Source organism: Stegodyphus dumicola, chromosome 5 (genome assembly GCF_044657685.1).
Source record: "Stegodyphus dumicola isolate Sdum_Otavi_A_Nest chromosome 5, ASM4465768v1".
Lineage (NCBI taxonomy): Eukaryota > Metazoa > Arthropoda > Arachnida > Araneae > Eresidae > Stegodyphus > Stegodyphus dumicola.
The window spans coordinates 128,361,393-128,381,677 of NC_140772.1; the positions used below are offsets into that span (position 1 = coordinate 128,361,393).

The following is a 20,285-nucleotide window of genomic DNA, read 5'->3' on the forward strand; positions in this document are numbered from 1 at the left end:
GTATCAAAATTGTGATGCGAATGTTCCAGAAACATGAACTTTTTACAGATTGGACTCGAATTTTAATAGGACTTTAAAAATGTGCAATTATTTTAAAAGAATAGTGTTTAAAATTATTACTAAATTCAAAATTTTATGACATATAATTCTTTAATTGTTGAAAAGTTAATTTTATGCCTTGTATTTTCAAAATTTTATTTCTCATATTTTGCTGCTCTAATGCTTTTTCTGTCAAAAAGGCTTCTCTATCACTCCGCCTTTTCCTCTTTGAAAGGGGGGATGTGTAAGATAAAAAATTAAAAGCAAACTTCTAATTTTAATTAGTTATAGCCTGTTTTATTTTTTATTTAATTTGGGGATTTCCTCTTTCTGTCTTAAAAATAGCGCCACAAGTCTAAACTGTGTCATTCAAATTAATCATGCCATCTTACCTAACCCATAATGCAGATATCGCTTGCCCAATCAAAGTAATTGTAAATCAAAACCTTTTGACTCCCTTCCTTCTTCCTCTGCATTACTACTGTGACACTCCCTCTCTTTCGGCTTACGCTTTAAGACGCTTTTCGGCTTACGCTGTTAAGACGCTGCTGGAATCATCTATGATCGCTTCTATCACCATAGTATCAAAGTTGTAAATGTTCTGGAAATAGGCATGACTGGAGTGCCAAGTGAATTGTGGCCACAAATGTGAATTTAAATAAATATGGAATTTAATCCAGCTCGATTGCTTCTTCTTTAAAATGGATGGATGCTCTAAGCATCAAGTATCTACTCTAATTAGCATTTCTATGCATCTACATCAATGCTTCCAAAATTGTGCTTTCATTACACATATATATATATTTATCTATATACACATGTTGTATGATCTTAAATTCATTTAGTGCAAAAACAAGTTACACATATATATAAATATACTTACATATTTATCTATACACACACATATATATATAAATATACATACATATATATGTTTCGATACTAAATTTCCATGAGTGATTAAGGTTATATATATATAAAAGCTAACTACAATTTCTCTTCACATTTCCTTAATTTTGCAGCACATTGTGCAAAACATTTTGACCAAAATTGGTCTTTTTTGTATTGTTCTTACAACTTTGCTTATAATAAATATACTTATAAATTTATAGTATATACACACATATATATATAAATATACTTACATATTTGTCTACACATATATATAAATATCCTTATATATTTAAAGTAAACACACACACATATATATATATACAAACACACATTAGGTCTACCTTGTATACGTGTATTCCGCTTGAAAAGTCAACTAATTTCCGATCAATAGCATAATTACTTGTTTTTAATTTTTAATTTCCTTTTCAAAGTTTGAAATTTTGTTATTCATGATTTAAATTAAAGTCCCCATAAAACTTTTTTTTTTTTCATAAATTACATTCAAGTTACTTTAAAACACAATTTTTGAAATTAAACTTCCTACATATGGGTTCCCTCTTTTCTGATACTTCTAATAAATTTATATTAAGAGATAATATAATCAATATTTCTTTAGTAAACAAATTATTATTACTTTACTTTGCAGCTTTGCGCAAGTATTAGAAAAACTTGTTTTCGAACTAAGTGAATTTTAGATCATTCAACATATATATATATATATATATATATACCCACCATCATGTAAGTTTTAACTTAAAGAAGGTGAAAAATCCTCCATGCCATGCACTTTAATCTTTGATGCTTGTTTTGTTTCGATTTCAATGGTTTTTAAAATATTGGGTCATCACTAAATAAAATATAATTGTTTTTACAAGTCTATCGATTCTATACTTAAGATTTATAGCAGCTCTTTTAAAAAACAAAGAAATTAAAAAGCAAAATGTGTGCCAAATGAGAAGAGTGATAACATTGTGAAATACAGCAGCGCAGGAATCCTCTGCATTTTCTTATCAAGACAGTTCTGTCATGAATGCCAATATACATGAACAAGTCAAACTGTGTACAATACTTTGTTTGGAGGAATGGCTTCCAGTGTTTTTTCATTCTATAAAATTTTACGTTACATCATATACAATAGTTATAGCAATCTTTCATTGTAAACGAGCATAGAATGATTAAGCTAAATTATCAAATATTTATTCAAATTTTATTTGAAATTCTGTAGAATATGAGTATTAGTTTGATAATTTTAGAAATTTGATAATATATTATAAGGCAACATGATTAACAAACTTGAAAAACTTTCTGTTTAATCAGAACTCACAAGTACCATGTACAAATTTTTCTTACCATAATATAAATCAACGGGACCTGCAAGGTAAACAAACCCTTCACTATAAAGTGCTTGATTGAAAGATATGGGCCAGAATTAGCTGAACTACAATTGAACACTCTTCAAAATCAGCAAGACCATCAATTTAACATTTTTTGAACATGTCATGAGCATTTTGCCAATCATCGAAGGAATAAATTGGTTCTATTTTACATACCATATCTCTTCCTCCCCTCCTTTCAATAAAATCCATAATTTTTTTGAATCATAGTTTTTTTATGAATTTCTATATAAGCTATGGAGAATTCATAGATGTTAGAGTCTATGAATTTGTCATAAAAGTTTTTGCTTTACAATCTAAATACTTACAAAAGAAGAAGATATTTATCAACTTACCCAAAAATAAATGCAAAAATTTCAGGACAGATCTTTTTTCTTCCACAGGCAGATATTTCAGAAAAATGTTTGTGCAGCATAACCTTTTAAAAAATGAAATGAGTTAAAAGAAATTATAAATTTAAAAAATCATCAGCTATTCTATAGCAAATAAGATAAATAGTCATAATAAACAATTATAACAATAGCTATAAGAAAATCAACAACAAAATACCTGAAAATAATGAAAATTTTAAAAAGGACTTTTTATTCAATACAAAATCTTGCTTGCACTGTATACAGTTTTACCAATTAATCTTTTTTCAATAATATACAACTGAAAAAAGTACATAAAATATATATAGAATAGTGGTGAAGGAATCTATACATAAAATATATACAATAATTAAGTACTTAATAAAAACATCTGAATTAAAAAAGCCTACATAAAACAGAGACAAAAATAAACATAAATTAATGTTATTAATTACTAAGTGATGCATGTATTAAAAACTTACATCTTTTAGAGAAAATAACATTTTACAATTGAAATGTCTTTTTGCTCTCTATAAGAGTAAGCATTATTGTTCCTGATTAAAAAAAAAAAAAAAAAATACCAGCAGTAACATAGATAAACAATAATAATCATGCCATTAAATAAGGAAGAAATACAGTGTTTAAATATGAAGTGCAGACTATACCAGAACAAAAAAGTATTACCCTTAAAAACACTATTCATCCCAGACACTGTTCTATATTAAAACAAAAAACGCAAAGCAAGGTTTTAGTCATTGTTTCATTTTGTTCCAAGGGATCACAAGCATATTCTTTACTGACCAATTATATAAAACCCATACCTTGAGTTAGACAAAATTTACAGATACTGTTGCTTTTGCAGACACATCATGATACTTGCACGCTATGCTTTTCAATATAGGATTGGCTGCCTGGTGAGATTATATATTTTTGAAAATATTGATAGAACTCATGGCTGCAAATGGTTATGGTATAAAGTTTATGAAAATAAAATTTTAAAAAAGTTGAGTAAAATTATAATCCATTATGTACGAGTTGTGTACAAATACTAAACAAAATGAATAGATGACTTTTGAATCTTTATTGCACAAGCTACTTTCCATAAGAAATTTTGTCTGGAAAAGCAGTTTTTTTTAGAAAAATCATATTCTTCGTGAAGATCTTTCTAAAAACTTGAAATGAATTGTTTCCTTTTACTTTGATTAAGTTCTCATAATGATGAATATAATCACAGAAATGCAATCATAGGACTTCTTAAGTTATTTGACAGAACCATAATTGATAATTTATGCCAAGACTACCACAACTCAAAGTGTTAAAAAAATTTCTCAAAATTTCATTTGAAAAGATAAATAGCTAGTATCTTCCGTGTTAAGAAAAAGAAGAAGATATTAACTGTGTTAAGAAGCAGTAGCAGACTATAAATGAACAAATTAAAGCTCACTTATTAAATTAGTTATAAAATATTTTACTTGGTAAGAAACTGAAATTTTTAAATGAATTATTCCACTATAATAACACAATATTTTGGCCATCATGGATATGAATTTTGAAAACAAATGATATCGAGCAAATGTTAAATTACTTAATATGTAGTTTTCCAATAAAAATATGAATTTATATAAATAAAGCTTAAAAAATTAACAGTTCTTACATTATTGTCTTTCTTTTCAATGACTTTCAGATCTCTTTCAGTTATCTCCATTATAACATCCTACAGACAAAATATAAAATAGCAAATGCTGATACAGGATTTAAGACAATATGCATTCCAACATATTTTAAATATAAGATATAGAAGTGAAATGTTTTAGAATTTTAAGCAAGTTTAAAACTATAAGATTGTTCAAATAGATTAATACAAAAGCAATAATTCTGTAAACGATATTACTTATAACTAAAACTCTTATGCGAAAGCCACGACTTCTTTGTATGACCTATTAAATTAAACACATTTTTTGTTGCATTTCATTTATTTTATTAGAAATATATTTCTCATTCAATTAGTTCAGTTCTCAGTTCATGGCAAGGCAAAAATACATAAAAACTCAAAACATCTTCATTAAAAATTATAAAATACAGAAAAACATAAAACACCAAATACAGTTAAACAGTTAAATATTTTTTTTCAATTAAAATTAGAATTTCTAAGCAAAAACAAGCAATTAGGGCAGCAGGCAGGAAGACAGATATTTCGGTGCACAGAACTGAAAGTGTACGTTTTGTCCCCACTTGTCAAAAAATACTGAAGTTGGTGCACAAACTGACTTAATTCACTTTTACAATGCGTTTTACGAAAATGAGTCCTTTATTCTGTCCATACATTTAAAACATACTTTAAATGGATTTGAAAGCAATTAAAAGGGATATTTTCATTGAAATATGATACCCAAAATTTTTCGCGATTACAATACTTCTTTTACTTCATACAAGGAAGTAAAAAGAAAAATAATTGAAAAAAAAGGATTAAAGACAAGATATTAAATTTTCCAAGAATTTTATTACAATGGAACATCTAAAGGCAGCTAATGACATTAATCCGCCTGGAACAACTGTATTACACTCTTTCAATAATTTCTTCATATTATCTGTTAGATGAGATCTCAACATTATCCATACTAAAAGACTTTCTACATTCTTTAAAGCAAAAGGATGTTTTTGCCAAACATTTCATATTCACAATTTCACATTGTTTTTTGTCCATTCATCCTTTCTTGTGAACATGAATAAAACATAATTTGGGAAATTACTTTTGGTACTGTTATTCTTTTAAAAATAACCATGGGTATTAATTTTGAATGATCTGCTCAGCAGGAAAATACTATGGTGAAGTGAGATCTTTTGTGACCTGTTTTTTTACGTAAACCATTTTTGTTCCTTTCACATCAATTGCTTTATTGCCCATCATATCAAACATTACTGTAGTTTCATCCATATTTCTAATATGTGAGCATAAATACTTTTTTTTTTTTTTTTCCTTTGTAGGTCAATAACATATGTCTGGAAACTAATCAATTCATTATCCAAATCTTTTGGAAGCCTTTGCAAAACTTTTGTTTTTTATCGTAGTCCATGCCATAAATCTATATACCAACTCAAAGTTGCTTTAAAGTGTTCACTTTCATTTGAATTCTTTTTGGCCCTCTAAGGCAAATAAACATATACTGTTTCTTGTTACAATTAATCCATGGTACCATACAATTAATTTGGTGCTTTTCTAGGACCCAGTTCACAATACTTTCTTCTAGGCCATTCTATTACTCCTTTCCGAAAAGCACATTTATTCTCTGGCATATTAATTACTACAATTTCATTTTTCTTTCACTCACATATATAGCATATACAATACCAAATATCCAAGCTGCAGCACAATTAACCAACAGTGTGTTTGTTTCTTTTTGTAGTAGCCATATTTACTATTAAATGGAATTCTAGATAAACTGTATTTCAACTAAAGCAAATGTGGCCTTCAATTTTCACTTCAAAATCATGGCTTCAACCATCTGCTAAGAGAAAGAGAACAGAAATAGAAAACAGAAAGAGAAACCATTGTGCAGATGTTTCTACAGAAAGAGAAAACATCTAACTCCAAATTCCACAAACTCATTCAAGTTGAAAGTGCATTCTTACTCCAAATTATATTCCCCTTTTCTGGAAACCCTACAATAGCATTCTTTTGGACACCAGCATTGAATAAAATCCACCCTTTTTACAGGAATATTTACTCCCTCAAGCATTTAACCCACATACATATTGCTTCATTTATCACTTGTCAATTCGATATACCATTGCTGGAAATCTTCAAATAAGTGACCTCAAAAAGAAAGTGCACTGTGCACATATCTTTTAGGTTTCTTCATAAAGAATTGGGTACATATTATATGGCCAATATACTTAAAAATTGAAAAATGTAGCTTGAAATTATAGATGAGCACTGGTGTGCATTATATTTTCTCTTTCAAAGTTATTGAAAAAAAAGAAAGAAAACATTCACCTATATTTTTATTTTTAAAATTTATCTTAGAAATTAAGCAGAATCATATATTCCAGACAGTCTTATTTTTGAGTAAACACAGAAAGAAAAAAAAACTTTACCTTTCAGTGTATCTATTATCATCATTATTTTGAAAAAATTCCTGGTAATACTAAAACTTCTTGATGTAAACTCACATTTATTATATCTGAAATAAAATATTATACTTACTTTTGGCTCCAATTTAATATCCAGAGCTTTGTTGATTGCTATTTCGATATTCTGAGCTCTACCATCCTATCATAAAATAAAAATATTAAATACATACAAAATGAAACCAAACACAAAAAAGTTGAACAACTACATTCATTTTTAAATAAAATTTAAACTTTGATCTTTACCATATACCCCTAAATATGTAATATAAAAGAATATAAAAGTCAATGATATTACAGTATTAAAATATAGGTAGGAAAGAATTAAAAAATAATGTACAAATTTCTAAAATTTATTTGTAAAAACAAGATATTTCTTGACTTTGTCTTCCTTTCTTTCTTTTACTCAACAGATGACATGAATATTGCTTATGCCAAAATACTTGAAATTTTGATCTTGCACAAAAATGACTGACCAAGAGAGATGGCACAAACTCTCAACAATTAACTTTTATTTTTTTATCAGGGTATATAATACATATTATTTATTATATTTATACAAATTTCACTGCTGTGTTATGATAATTTAAATATACATCAGCATATTTCTAGTAGTCTAAATGTTATAAATGGCAAATAATATTCACTGATATAATACATAACGCATTGAATTTACTTGATCACAAAAAGTCTTTAAAATGCTAAAATGAACTTGACATAAATATATACAGAAGTATTAATAAAATAACATGTACAATAATATTAATTTAAAAAAGTAAAATCATACATTAAAACAATTTTTCGAAGGAAAAACCTAAAGTATTTATAAAATTTAAAGAAAAAAATTTTTTTATTAGAATAAACTCGTATCTCAATAAAACTACAGTCGAACCCGCTAAAATGAGCTTAATTGAACTGGAAGTTTGATACGCTATATCCAATCTGATAAGAAAAATGGATTATTTTCTCCCTCCATTCTGCATGCCCTCGTGGTGTAATGGTTAGCACACTCAGAGTATTTTCGAGAGGTCCAAGTTCGAATTCCATTGACGGCATTGAACATTTTCCACTTCTCCAGCATAAAAAAAAATCCTCATGACTCTATAATCTCCTAAAATCATGTAAATACCAAACAATGAATACAGGAAAAAAAAATTATTAACACTGTCACATTTACCACGTGAAATAAATAATCTACCTAAATTTAAAAGGTCATGTTAAAATTAAATTAGAGTTATTAAATTGGTTGTTCAATCTTTTTCAGTCTCTTCAAATTGTCTGGCAAAATCAATGGCCTTTGTCTGAGGCATTTGTCCTGATATTTATCAGATTATGACTTCTTTGAATAGTGAATCATTTCGGCAACGCTTCTTCGACATTCTTATGCACCTTTTCAATTTTTTCCTTACATCCAATTCTTTTCATGAGCAGAGAATTATAGATTTTCAGTTCTTTCAGATGATACCAATTATAGTTTTGGATAAACCATATTTCTGGCAGATACCAATTTGGTTGCATCCATTTTATATTTTTCAGATAATGTTCACCTTATCTTCAGTGCCAAAGCTTTATATTTATAACTTTCCATGCACATGAATTTTTTACATAAAATGCTTGAGATGCAAATTGATTAGTTTGTAAAATTTTTGCTCTTCTGGGAAAAAAAATAGAAATGCAAAATAATTTCCTCATCTACATGTCTTATTGCAACCAAAAGCTTCAATAAGTTTTATAAAGAATATCCTATGTTTTGCAAAAGCTCTACACAAATTCTTATTCGAATGATAGAACTTGAAGCGTATGTATACTCAAATAAAACAAACCAATCAGAATATTTTTTTTTTTCACCAAACAAAGAAACAGCTGCAAAACCACAAGCTTGTAAGATTCACTACTTCCTCTTTCCTCTTCCTCTTTCCCTGCTTCCATTATAGCATAAGCTTTGAGGAGAGTTCTGTCTGGCAGCCCAATTTAAAAAATATGAATGGAGATCCCATTCAAATTTTTGGGTTCAATGGTCACGTAAACTGTATTTAATATACATATATATTGTAGCCTTGTTCTTTTAGAGTTGGATTTCACACCTGTTTTGCATAGCCTTCATTTATAACACAGAGAATAGCGGAGGTGAAAAAAAAAAATAATGTAAAGGTGTTTTCCTCTAGGGATGGAATGTGGACCCTTATATTTTAAACATGGATGAATTTAAAGTTTAGTAATTTTGCTTAGTAAAACATGCACAAATTCTGGAAAAAACATGAAAAATACAAAAAACGTTTCAGTTGAAAATATTCATACAGTTTGTTACATCTAAATTTTGTATCATATTTCTCACTACACCAGTAGGGCCCACATGACTTAAATTATACACATTTTTTGCTGCATTTCATTTAAACTTATTTTCTTGAATTTCATTTCAGATCTATTTCTCATTCAATTAATTCAGTTTTCACTTCACAGCTAAGTAAAAATACATAAAAACTCAAAGCACCTTCATTAAAAATTGTAAAATATAGAAAAACATAAAATACTAAATACAGTTAAAAACAGTTTAAAAATTTTTTAAAATTAAAATTAGAGTTTTTAGGCAAAAACAAGTAATCTGACCAGCGGGCAGGAAGACATAATTTTCGGTGTACAAAATTGAAAATTTACTTTCGGTCCCACTCAGCAAAAAGACACTGAAGCTGGTTCACAAACTGACAAACTAATAAGTTTCAAATGTATACAAAAGCAGCCTTGTTAGGCTTAGTACCCCTTTTAAATTGTTGATAATTCTATAACTACTGCATGCAGATTAACTAAAGTCACAAAATCCTTAACCAGAACATAAGAACAATATAATTCAATCACATTTAGAGCAAAAAATGCACAATTTACCAACATATAAGAGTAAAAAACTGAGCTCACCAAGCCAGGTAACACAGCAGGTGTATATATACTATATATGAATAAAGAATATATAAAAGATAAATTATAATTTAAATTAGCAGCACAAATAAATTCTCCTTCCCTATTTTAAAAACAGTAACCTCTCTTTGCACTGTGTCATTTCAAGACTAATTCATGTCATACAACTGTTACGTAATTCTGATGATGTAAATGGAACTTGAACAGCCTATAATAATTTTACTGCAGTATTAATTATCCAATCAAAATGCATTGAGAAACAAAACTAACTCAGTTTGAATTAAGATTTCATTGTAAATAGAATGCACTTGTTTGCTAATTTTTGGCCTAGCTGGACTGCAGTCTGCTTCTTCCTTCTTAATGCAAAGTTATCAAAAATATAAACATTTTGAAACAGGCACAAATAATGTGCCAAGTTGTTTGTGGCTGTAACATATTTACTGAAAATAAAATGAAGATTTAATCTGCTTTGGCTGCCAGTTTCCTATTCATTATGGATAAGAATTTTATGCAATCAGAATTCTTGTTCTACATTACAGATTCCACCTACTATGTTCTACACCATCAATATTGCAAAGCCCTTTATTATTACATATGTACACATGTTTGGTACAGTCAATTGCAAATAAAAAGAGAGGTGCATAACTTAACTACATATCAGCAGTCCCATACACAAGATATCAAAGGCTACTCGTTTTTGAGTTATGTCAGATACAGATACAGATAATGATATCATACTACATATGTAGATGTCACGGAAAAATATCTTCTGAATCCATTTTACAACATATTTTGGAAAAAAAGAGGCTGTTCTGTCCGTACATACAAATTTCATGCAAAAACATCGTTAAAATGGATTTGAGAAGGGTCAAAATGGATATTTTCTTTGAAATATGATACCTGAAATTTTTCGAGATTGCAATACTTCCTTTACTTCATACAAGGAAGTAATAACAGTAAGTATACCATAAGGTTCATTCATCATATCTGGGGAAGTTTGTTATAGCAAGGTTCAACTGCATATTATAACATCATATTATTTACAAACATTATCTGATGAGTTTAAATTGAGAAAAAAAAAAAAAAAAAAACTTACATTCTTAACCAGAAACCTGCCTAATAGTAATAACTGGAAAACCAAACTGGAAAAAAAAAAATAATTTTGATTACATAATGTTTAAAAATGCTTAAAATTTTCTCATGCTGAACTATACTAGATTAACAAATATTTTAGGAGGAACTAGAATTTTCATAAATAAAAATTTGAGGTTGTGCTTACCTATTTACATACTAAAACTGATTAAGACAATAAGCAACTTTAATTTTTAGCATACAATTCAAATTCCTTTAGTTTAAAGATATGCAAGTTATGCACTGACACAATAATTTTATATATTATTTGAATTTGAATGCATACAGTTTGTATTTGTAAAAACTCAAAGTACACAACTTCGAAAAGGTTGGGATATTGTAGAAAATTTGTTCTGCTCTTGCATGATTATCTACAACAAAATACAATTATCTGAAAGCTCTAAAACATTCTCTGCCCACAGCATATCATAGTTGCAGTGACACTTTGCAGCAATTGAACAATACTCAGAATTGCTTTTTAGGGTAGGATGATAAGTATTTTTTGTTTATTATTTAAAACTTCCTTCTTTTTCTCCACTTCAAAAAGGTTCATTACTCAAATAATTCTACTTTGTTATATAATTTAACCCTAGTAATTTTAAAACTTTAAATTAAATTAAATTAACTCATTTTCAACAAAAGTGGTCATTTTCCCCCTAAATCATCAGTATATGGTTTAAGTATGGTTAATATGATCCACAAGGTATACCCAAATTAGGGCAAAGCTTAGAAAATAACTTACATACTTTGAGGCATATTTTTTAAATGAAACTGATTTTATCAATGCTAAGAATTTGAAATCTTCCCAGAATAACACAAATGCATATACACAGACTGTATATTCTCAATTTACCAAGGTCATGCCAGGAACAGTATCCATGGTTAATTCAAAATCACTGCTAATAAGAGGGCAATTAAAAAAAAGCACATGAAAAAAGAATATTTAATATAATTAATAGAAAAACAATATAATACTAGTACTTTGAGGCAGTTTAATCTGTAGAATAAGTTCATTTGATCAAGTTAATTAAATCAGCATTCAAACTAAAAGGACACAGTGTAAATAACAGAAAAATAAATATTCTTATAAATAAAAAAAATTAAGTTTTAAATGGTTATAATTAAAGAACAATACTTGGAAGAGAACTTGAACAATGTCACTGAGATTAATTTGCCAGAACTTTTTGTTTTTAGCAGAAATTTAACAACAGATATTCTGGATTACATATGATTAAATCCTGTAGTGTTGGGGGGGGGGAAGAACAATATCCAAGTACAGTGAAAACATTTGTTATCATTGTTATTATACTATGCACTGTTTTTTTTTTTTACTTTCCAGTCGCTTTTATTTTACACTCATAATTTGTTTATTATTTTTATCATTCCACAATAAAGAAAATTAATTTTTTCAGGCAAGGTCTATTTAATTTGCAATTCAGTTAACGATCCCTGGTAAATCAAGACTTGATTGTACGTACAACTAACTTATTTGTGGCCAGGAATTTAATTCAGTGATCTGGCAGTTTTAATCGATGGCCACTGGGCATATAATATACAATCAAAGTGGACAAATCTTCTGCACTTCTTTTAATATTCCTTGAGTTATAAAGTAAAACAAAGTTTCTGTATAGTAAATATTTAAAAAAAAAAAGTATTAGCTAGACAAAATGTTATAATGTTCAATTACAACTTAAATCTGATTGGATTGTTGGTTTATGTTAAAGCAAAGGGGGCTATCTGCTTTAAGCTCCATTCTGATTTTATAATCAAGAGCAATCTTGGAACAAAATAGGAGCTTTTGCACTATTCTTTCCCTGCTATCAACATCTCCAGAAAATTTCTGAATCAGCCTACTTTAAGCACTCAACATTTTACAAAGACAATACTTATGGCTTATTAAGATTCAAACCCATGTCTAGTGGTTTGGTAAAAAATCTCTGCTGAGAAACATACTTCTCAGGACAGCACAACTTAAATTTAGTTGTAATATAAATTATATATAAATAAGAGATGAAAACTGTGTGAATAACAGAACAATGGATTAAATCAGTAACAGTTAGATGGCAACTGTGGACATATCCAGCTACCAATGTATTTACCATGGCTCATGTATTACCCTTGTTTCATTCAATTAATCTTATAATTTGATTTATAACAGCGTTAAGTTTGAAGATCTGATTTTAAAATTTAGTTATCAATTATTCTAAATTTTGAAATATTTCATCTATAGATGCAGTTTTCTTTAATTGTTTATTCAAATACAAAATGAAGCATCAGTCAGAAACGCTGTCTGAGTTGCATGAACTTTAATGAGATACAGATAAAAACACTAAAATATCAGTTCTAGTTCGTGTAAATTACTCCCACAGAAAGATCACTTTCTGTAAAACTGAGCATTTAAATAATGATCCATGCTCAGTAGTACTTAGATTCATTAGGCAATTTTTTTATTATGAAGATTATCAAATCAAAATTCATAAAAACACTAATCAATGCATAACTTCTTGCCATTATCAAACACGGTAAAACATTTCTCGGTTGATACCTCAGAAAGTGACCAGTATTTCTCAGAACATTAAATACTGGTACTAGGACCCCCAACTGTTATATTCTTTACACCAACCACCTCCACAAATGATTAAAGCTATTTGCAGCTGTGGTTAATCAATTTACCAAGGTTGTACTGTATTCTCCGAATTTCATAATATATTGGAATCGGCTTTTATTACAGATATAATGACAAAAAATACTAAAAAATTCTTGCCTATGATATATACAGTTTTAAGAATAAAATTAATAAAATTCTATATAACTGTTAAGCAATTTCGAAAAAATTTAATGATTTCACAGACTTTTACTGTTCACATGAAATAAATAATTTATTGATTTAACATTAATTTAATGTGACACTAAAGTCTTCAAACCGCTAAAAAATAAATTATATTTTTAAGAATTATTAATAAAGATTTAATGGATGATGTCTGACTAAGATTATAATCAACTAATAACATCTACATTTTATTACTAATTTTTTTTAAATTATTAGTTCTTTATAAATCTGCTCTAAGGGAAACAATTTAATTTGGTGGCTCCCAACTACACTGGTTATCATAAATTAAGGAAAAATCACAAAAATAGCAATAACTCCCTCAAAAATAAGCCAAACCGTGTAAAATTTGAATATGTTGCCAAGTAAGAGTAGCTGAATAAAACTGCAATATGCAAATTAGTGGAGCTGCACTCAGAATACGTCATCTGCGAGGAGAATAAAAGTCCATGTTTGAGAGCAAGCTCACATATTTCACTGTGACAGTAACATCAGAAATCTGAGATAGCCAATTTGTAACAAGGCATCATTTGCCTGCAGACTACGATGGAGAGCCATTGGGAGACTAGAGGCAGGATAAAGTCAAACAGAAGTGGCTAGATGGCTAAATGCGAGTTTTTCTGTATTTCATAGACTTTGGAGGTGATTTCAAACCACAGATTCGGCATCTATTAGGTTCAGCCAAGTATGGCCAACTGCTACGACAAGCGCCAATGACCGATATTTGACTTTATGTGCACGCAGGAATAGAACCGCTACTCTGACTCTTCTTAGATCCTCCCTTGCTGCAGTCACCATAAAGTTGGTGTCAACGTCAACTGTGCGCAGAAGGCTTCAGGAAGGTGGTCTGTATGCGAGGCGACCAGCCATTTGCGTGCCACTCATGTCACACCATAGGAAGGATCATTTGCAGTAGGCACGACAACATGTCTACTGGACGCTTGATCAGTGGAAGGCTGTTCTCTTTATGGATGAGTCTAGGTTTAGTTTAGAAAGCGATAGTAGGCATTATTTGATATAGAGAGAACCTGGAATCCGTTATCATCCATCAAACATCTGTTAAAGAATATGCATACGGAAGAGCCAGTGTCTGTGTTTGGGGTGGCATCTTTTTGGGTGGGCACACAGACCTCCATGTCTTTCCAACAGAAATCATGAATGCTCCGGTTTATAGAGATGACATCCTTGATGCTTACGTGCGCCCATGTGCCGGAGCAATAGGTGATGCTTTCCTTTTACAGGACGATAACACAAGACCACACAGGGCTCACATCGTAAATGATTATCTTCAACAGGAAACAATTATGCGCATGGAGTGGTCAGCTTGATCCCCGGACTTGAATCCTATTGAGTACATTTGGGATGCTTTAGAGAGACGTCTAACTGCTCTCAATCCGTCCCCTAAGACCCTTGCTGCGCTTGCAACTGCTTTGCAAGAGCAATGGCTCTCGCTTCCTATAGAACTGATAGACCGCATAATTGAAAGCATCACGCATCGCAGTATATGCTGTATTTCTTCTAGAGGCGACCATATTCCATATTGAAGGTACTTTTCCCATAGCAAACTGACACCTTTGACTGATTTGTTCATTTTATACATGTGCTAATTTCTATTCTACCATAATTGTCTAGTAATTTATTTTTATGTTATTTGATACCTTACTATGTGTTGTATATTGTGGGTAAGTTTCATAAAATTCTACATATAACGTTTTTAGTAATCGTGATTTTTGTGATTTTTCCTTAATTTACGATAACCACTGTAGTTTTAATTGGCTACCACTGTATTATGCATTCACCTCAAAGTTTACAATATTACCATAATGCTACCTGAAAGTCTTTCAATTAACACTTTACCAACCCTATTAATTAGGTTTTGTTGTTGATGCTTATCAGTTGATAGCCTATTAATTGGATTTTTGTCCCAGGCACTTTTAATTGGTGGCTGTGGAGATTGAACAGTCATTTGTTATTAGTTTGAGGTACAAGTAGTTGCAATGCTCTGTAAGCTCCCACACTTTTATATCATTGTAAAAAATAATTGTTTGCAATAAACAAAAAAAAAAAAAAAAAAAAAAAAAAAAATTCTGTAAGGTTTCAGATTATAAATTATGTCCAAAGGGTCTATTTTTTAACATTTTGTGTATTACCTTTATTTATTAAATATCTTCGCACTTAACCCAAGCAAGCTTCAAGAGCAATATCACAAAATAATTTTAAATTGAGTATATTTTTAGAATTTCTGATACACAGTCTCATGTGCTGAAGATAAAAAATTTTTTTTCTGTACAGCGTTGCCACTGCTCACTTTGAAATCCTTGAGTTTCTTAATCAAAAATTCATTAACGTTTTACAAAATATGAAATCAATAATAAAACAAATTCCAAATTTGGACTTCCAGATGCCCATATTCGCAGTAGGATTACGTCATTCAAAATTGGATGGCTCTAGGTACCATTGCTTTATCAAAATGCGAGAAACATGCATACATTTATACAGATTCTTCATTATTTAATTTCTTTAAATATAATGCAGGGCAACAATATTTGATGGCAACAATTTGAAAAGTGAAATGGACATTTGGAGTGATTCAACGCAAAATCACAAAACAAAAACGGTTCTGGAAAAAAAAAAAAAAAAAAAACCACAGGAAAAAAAGCTCTCAGAAATAATGCTCACCAGTATAAACACTCACAGGAAAAAAGCCCACCCAGAAATATGCCCACATAGAAAAATACTCACATGGGAAAATGCTCACTTAGAAATATGCTCACACGGAAAAAAGTTCACAGATATATGCTCACATGGAAATAAGCCCACTGATAAATAAAATGCGTAGAAATATCATTACATTAATCAATCAATAATTAATCAATTTGAGCATCAGCCACCTACTTGAATTTTTTAAAGAAAAATTATTTGATCATTGAAAAAATTATTGGAAAAATGCTCATATTAACCCTCCTGTATAACATTTTCCCCCTGTAAATGCCAATAGTTCGTTTTTTTATTTACTTTATTTTTACATAGTTTTGACGTGTATATATAGAAATTAATGTCTGAATGTAGTTATTTAAGTTTGGAGCCAAAAAAAAGTTCTAGAAGACCACAGTTTCCAATCGAAGTGTGGAATCATTATGAAGCAGGCTTCGAAAAATCTAAAACAACAAATTATTACAAAAGCTTTCATAAAGTACTAAATTCATTATTTAATTGTAGCCATCCTAGTATGTGGTTTTTGTTTGACGGACTGAAAAAAATAAAAAAGTAAAAAAAGAAAATATTAAAACTTAAATTTGGTAATCACGAATTATGTAAGAAACTATGATGAAATCGATGATAAAATTAGATATTTATGTATACAGTCAAAAGTCGTTAATCCGGACTCGTCAGGACTTCGGAGATTCCTTGTTATCGATTATTCCGGATTATAGATCATCAGTTTAAATCTCGTAAGATGGCATGCAGAAATTATAAAATTAAAAATATGAAACCGTAATTTATGAAATAAAGAACAATTATGATCTAAAGGGTATCAAAATTTACAAAAAAAAAAAAAAAAAGCTTAATATTTATTTGTTTACTTTATTAAACATTTCTTTCAATGTAAGTTGTTTAAGTTGCTTCGTTTTATGTGATAATACTTTCTCTTTAATTCTATAAAGAGACATAATTTCTTGTTCAGTTACAAAGTTCCGCTGTTCAAGTCCCGTAATTGCTGTGCCGAGAATACCGACTAACTTGTCAATTGAAATTTTTTCGTTTTCACTAACCTCTCTGTCACCTTCTTCATGTCTTTATCCATTTTTTTGCAGCAATTCCACTTTTTGTTTGATGGACATCGAAACATACTTTCGTTTTGTAGATCCTTTGGGAGCTCCAGCATTGGAAATTCTATTTGACATAATCGAAAGTTCAAGTTTACTTTTATAAAATTGCTCTTAAAGCCTGCAAAAAATAATAAGCCGGATCCAATTTGAAGATTAAGGAACAACGCAATCATCAAAATCAACTGAAATAGATAATTAGATAATTTTAGCTTATACCGTCCATTATACATTAAACGCGCACGCGAAAACGTATTCTGCACTTGCGCACATGCATATGCGCAGTCGTAAAGGTCTTACGTGCATGCGTAAACGCCTATGCGCTCGTGTCAACGCGCCGCATGCTCAGAAAGTTTTTAGCTTTGAGGTTCGGATTATAGATCATTCTGGATTATGGGTGTCTGAATTAACAACTTTTGACTGTATTAGCTAATATTCAGTAAGTTTGTAGAGACATTAGGTATTTTGAAAGCAGGAGATATGAAAAATGAACAAAGCCTTTGCCGGAAATCAAACCACGGACCTCTGGAATACACGCCCAGCGTGCAGACCACCGCACCACGAAGGTATGCTAAGAAGGTGGGAGAAATACCTTATAAGTTTATGTGAAATATAGATGATTTATATGTAACAAGGTATTTTACATAATTTAAATAAAATAATTATTTCTATTTGTTTATTCTTCTAAATGTTTATATTATAAAATGTGTAACTTATACTTACTATTATTTTATTTTTTTAACAACTAAAATTGTAATAATTTTTCGCTATATATTCTGCTTCATTTTTCTTTGTTCCTCCTCTCTTTTTCCTAATTCAAAACGGCTCATTTGTTAATCTTATATAGCAACTAAATCTACACATAAGTTATACAGTTTTTTATATATATGTATATATATAAATAGGTGTACGATGTTCAAATTGCTTAATTATTGATTGATTAATGTAAAGATATTTCTATGTATTTTATTTGTCAGTGGGCTTATTTCTATGTGAGCTTTTTTCCGTGTGAGCATATTTCTAAGTGAGCATTTTTCCATGTGAGCATTTTTCCATGTGAGCATTTTTCTATGTGAGCATTTTTCTATGTGGACATATTTCTGTGTGGGCTTTTTTCCTGTGAGCATTTATACCTGTGAGCATTATTTTGTGAGCATTTTTTCTGTGGGCATTTTTCCGGTCACCAACAAAAACAACAGTCCCTCAGGGACAAAGCCCCTTTGGACTAAAAAAGTATTTCAGAGTTTTATTTAGATGATCTCTCAGACTGCCCTGACAATTATTCAGGAAGTAATAGTGGTGACGAAAGTGATGGCAGCGACATAATAATTCAGAAGCGAGGTTCTGTATTGCCACTAAGATATAGTGATTCAGAAGATGATGAGATACGTAACGTTGTAGACAATGCAAATAATGTTGAAAATAGTGATGATATATGGTCGATGAAGCAAAAATTTTGAAACCTTTTCAAGGTTCCAAAATATTTTTACTTTTAAAAATTTAAGCCAGGCTGCAACCCTGGTATAAAAAGTATGCCATGTTCTCTAGAAATTGAGATGGACAGTGTTAATTTATTCAAAGGAAATGACTTGGTTCAAATACTTGGTGAGGGAATCCAATAGATATCATTATCAAGTCAAGGAAAAATATAAAATCTCATCAAGAGCAAAAAAAATGGACGGATATAACGGTACCAGAGATGACGAAGTTTTTACAATTAATAGTTCTAATGGGACAAGTAAAAAAGGATGTTCTCTACAACTATTGGTCCACTTATCAAAGTACAGAAACTCCCTCCTTCTAACAAGTAATAAGCAGGAACAGATTTGTACAAATAATGCAGAGTTGGTATTTTTGCAATGATGAGAACATTTCACACAATTAACGTAGGCCTGCTCAAATCCAGCCTGTCATTGATTATTTAAAGCAAAGACTTAATGATGTATATAAACCCTGTCAGCAGTGGTCTTTAGATGAGTGTATGATTCTGTGGAAAGGTACACGTTCGATTAAAACACACAAGCAAAAATTACAAAATATGGAATACTTGTAAGAGTGCTGTGTGAAGCTATCACAGGATATGTATGTAACTTTCACGTGTACGCTGCTGATGGCAAAAAATTAGAAGGCACTGTTTTAACAGTTATTGAACCACATAAGAACATATGGCACTAGATTTATCAAGATTATTTCTATAACAGTGTCAATATGGCTAATATTCTTCTGAAAAATATAGTGCAAGTGTGTGGAACCATTTGAAAAAACAGAGATCTTTCTCAATCACTCCAAATAATACAACTTTCAAGAGGTCAGCATGAATTTTTTAGAAATCATTAAATTAAGTTAAAAGTGTGGAACAATGGCAGAAGAAACATTAATATGATCTCAACTATACATTCTGCACAATTAATGAAATCTAGAAGCAAAAGTAAAAGATCAGACAGTCCTATACAAAAGACTAATTCAATTATAAATTATAACAAACATATGAAGGCCGCAGATTGCACGGACCAATATGTATTATATTATACCATTTTCCAAAAAAAAGGTGGACTATACTAGTTGTAAGGTTTTTGTAAGGTTGTAAGGCTGCACATTTTTCAATTCATTTAAACGATATACAATTCTAAACGGAAAAAAAATATTACATACAAGAATTTCCTTCCCATTGTGGCAGTTTTGTGGATAGAAGACCATGAAACTAATTGTATGGAACAAGATTATGATATACCTAATTCTGAACCCAAAAGAAGAATACTCAGATTAGATCACCCTAGAACTGTCA

At 29.8% G+C, this 20,285-nt stretch overlaps 1 protein-coding gene across 4 annotated transcripts in view; it reads right to left on the minus strand.

Moving 5' to 3' along the window:
* LOC118185199 (uncharacterized) overlaps positions 1–20,285 on the minus strand; it is a 94,602-nt gene that overhangs the window by 15,296 nt on the left and 59,021 nt on the right. For all 4 annotated transcript variants that reach the window (XR_015041223.1, XM_085817049.1, XM_085817048.1 and 1 more), the window contains 4 exons: positions 10,812–10,857; positions 6,882–6,947; positions 4,332–4,391; positions 2,663–2,745 (listed from right to left, as the gene is read on the minus strand). Coding sequence is in view for 3 of the 4 variants with exons in the window: in XM_085817049.1 (XP_085673175.1) it covers positions 2,663–2,745; positions 4,332–4,391; positions 6,882–6,947; positions 10,812–10,857 (255 nt within the window). In the remaining variant the exon portion in view is untranslated. The remainder of the gene's footprint in view (positions 1–2,662; positions 2,746–4,331; positions 4,392–6,881; positions 6,948–10,811; positions 10,858–20,285) is intronic.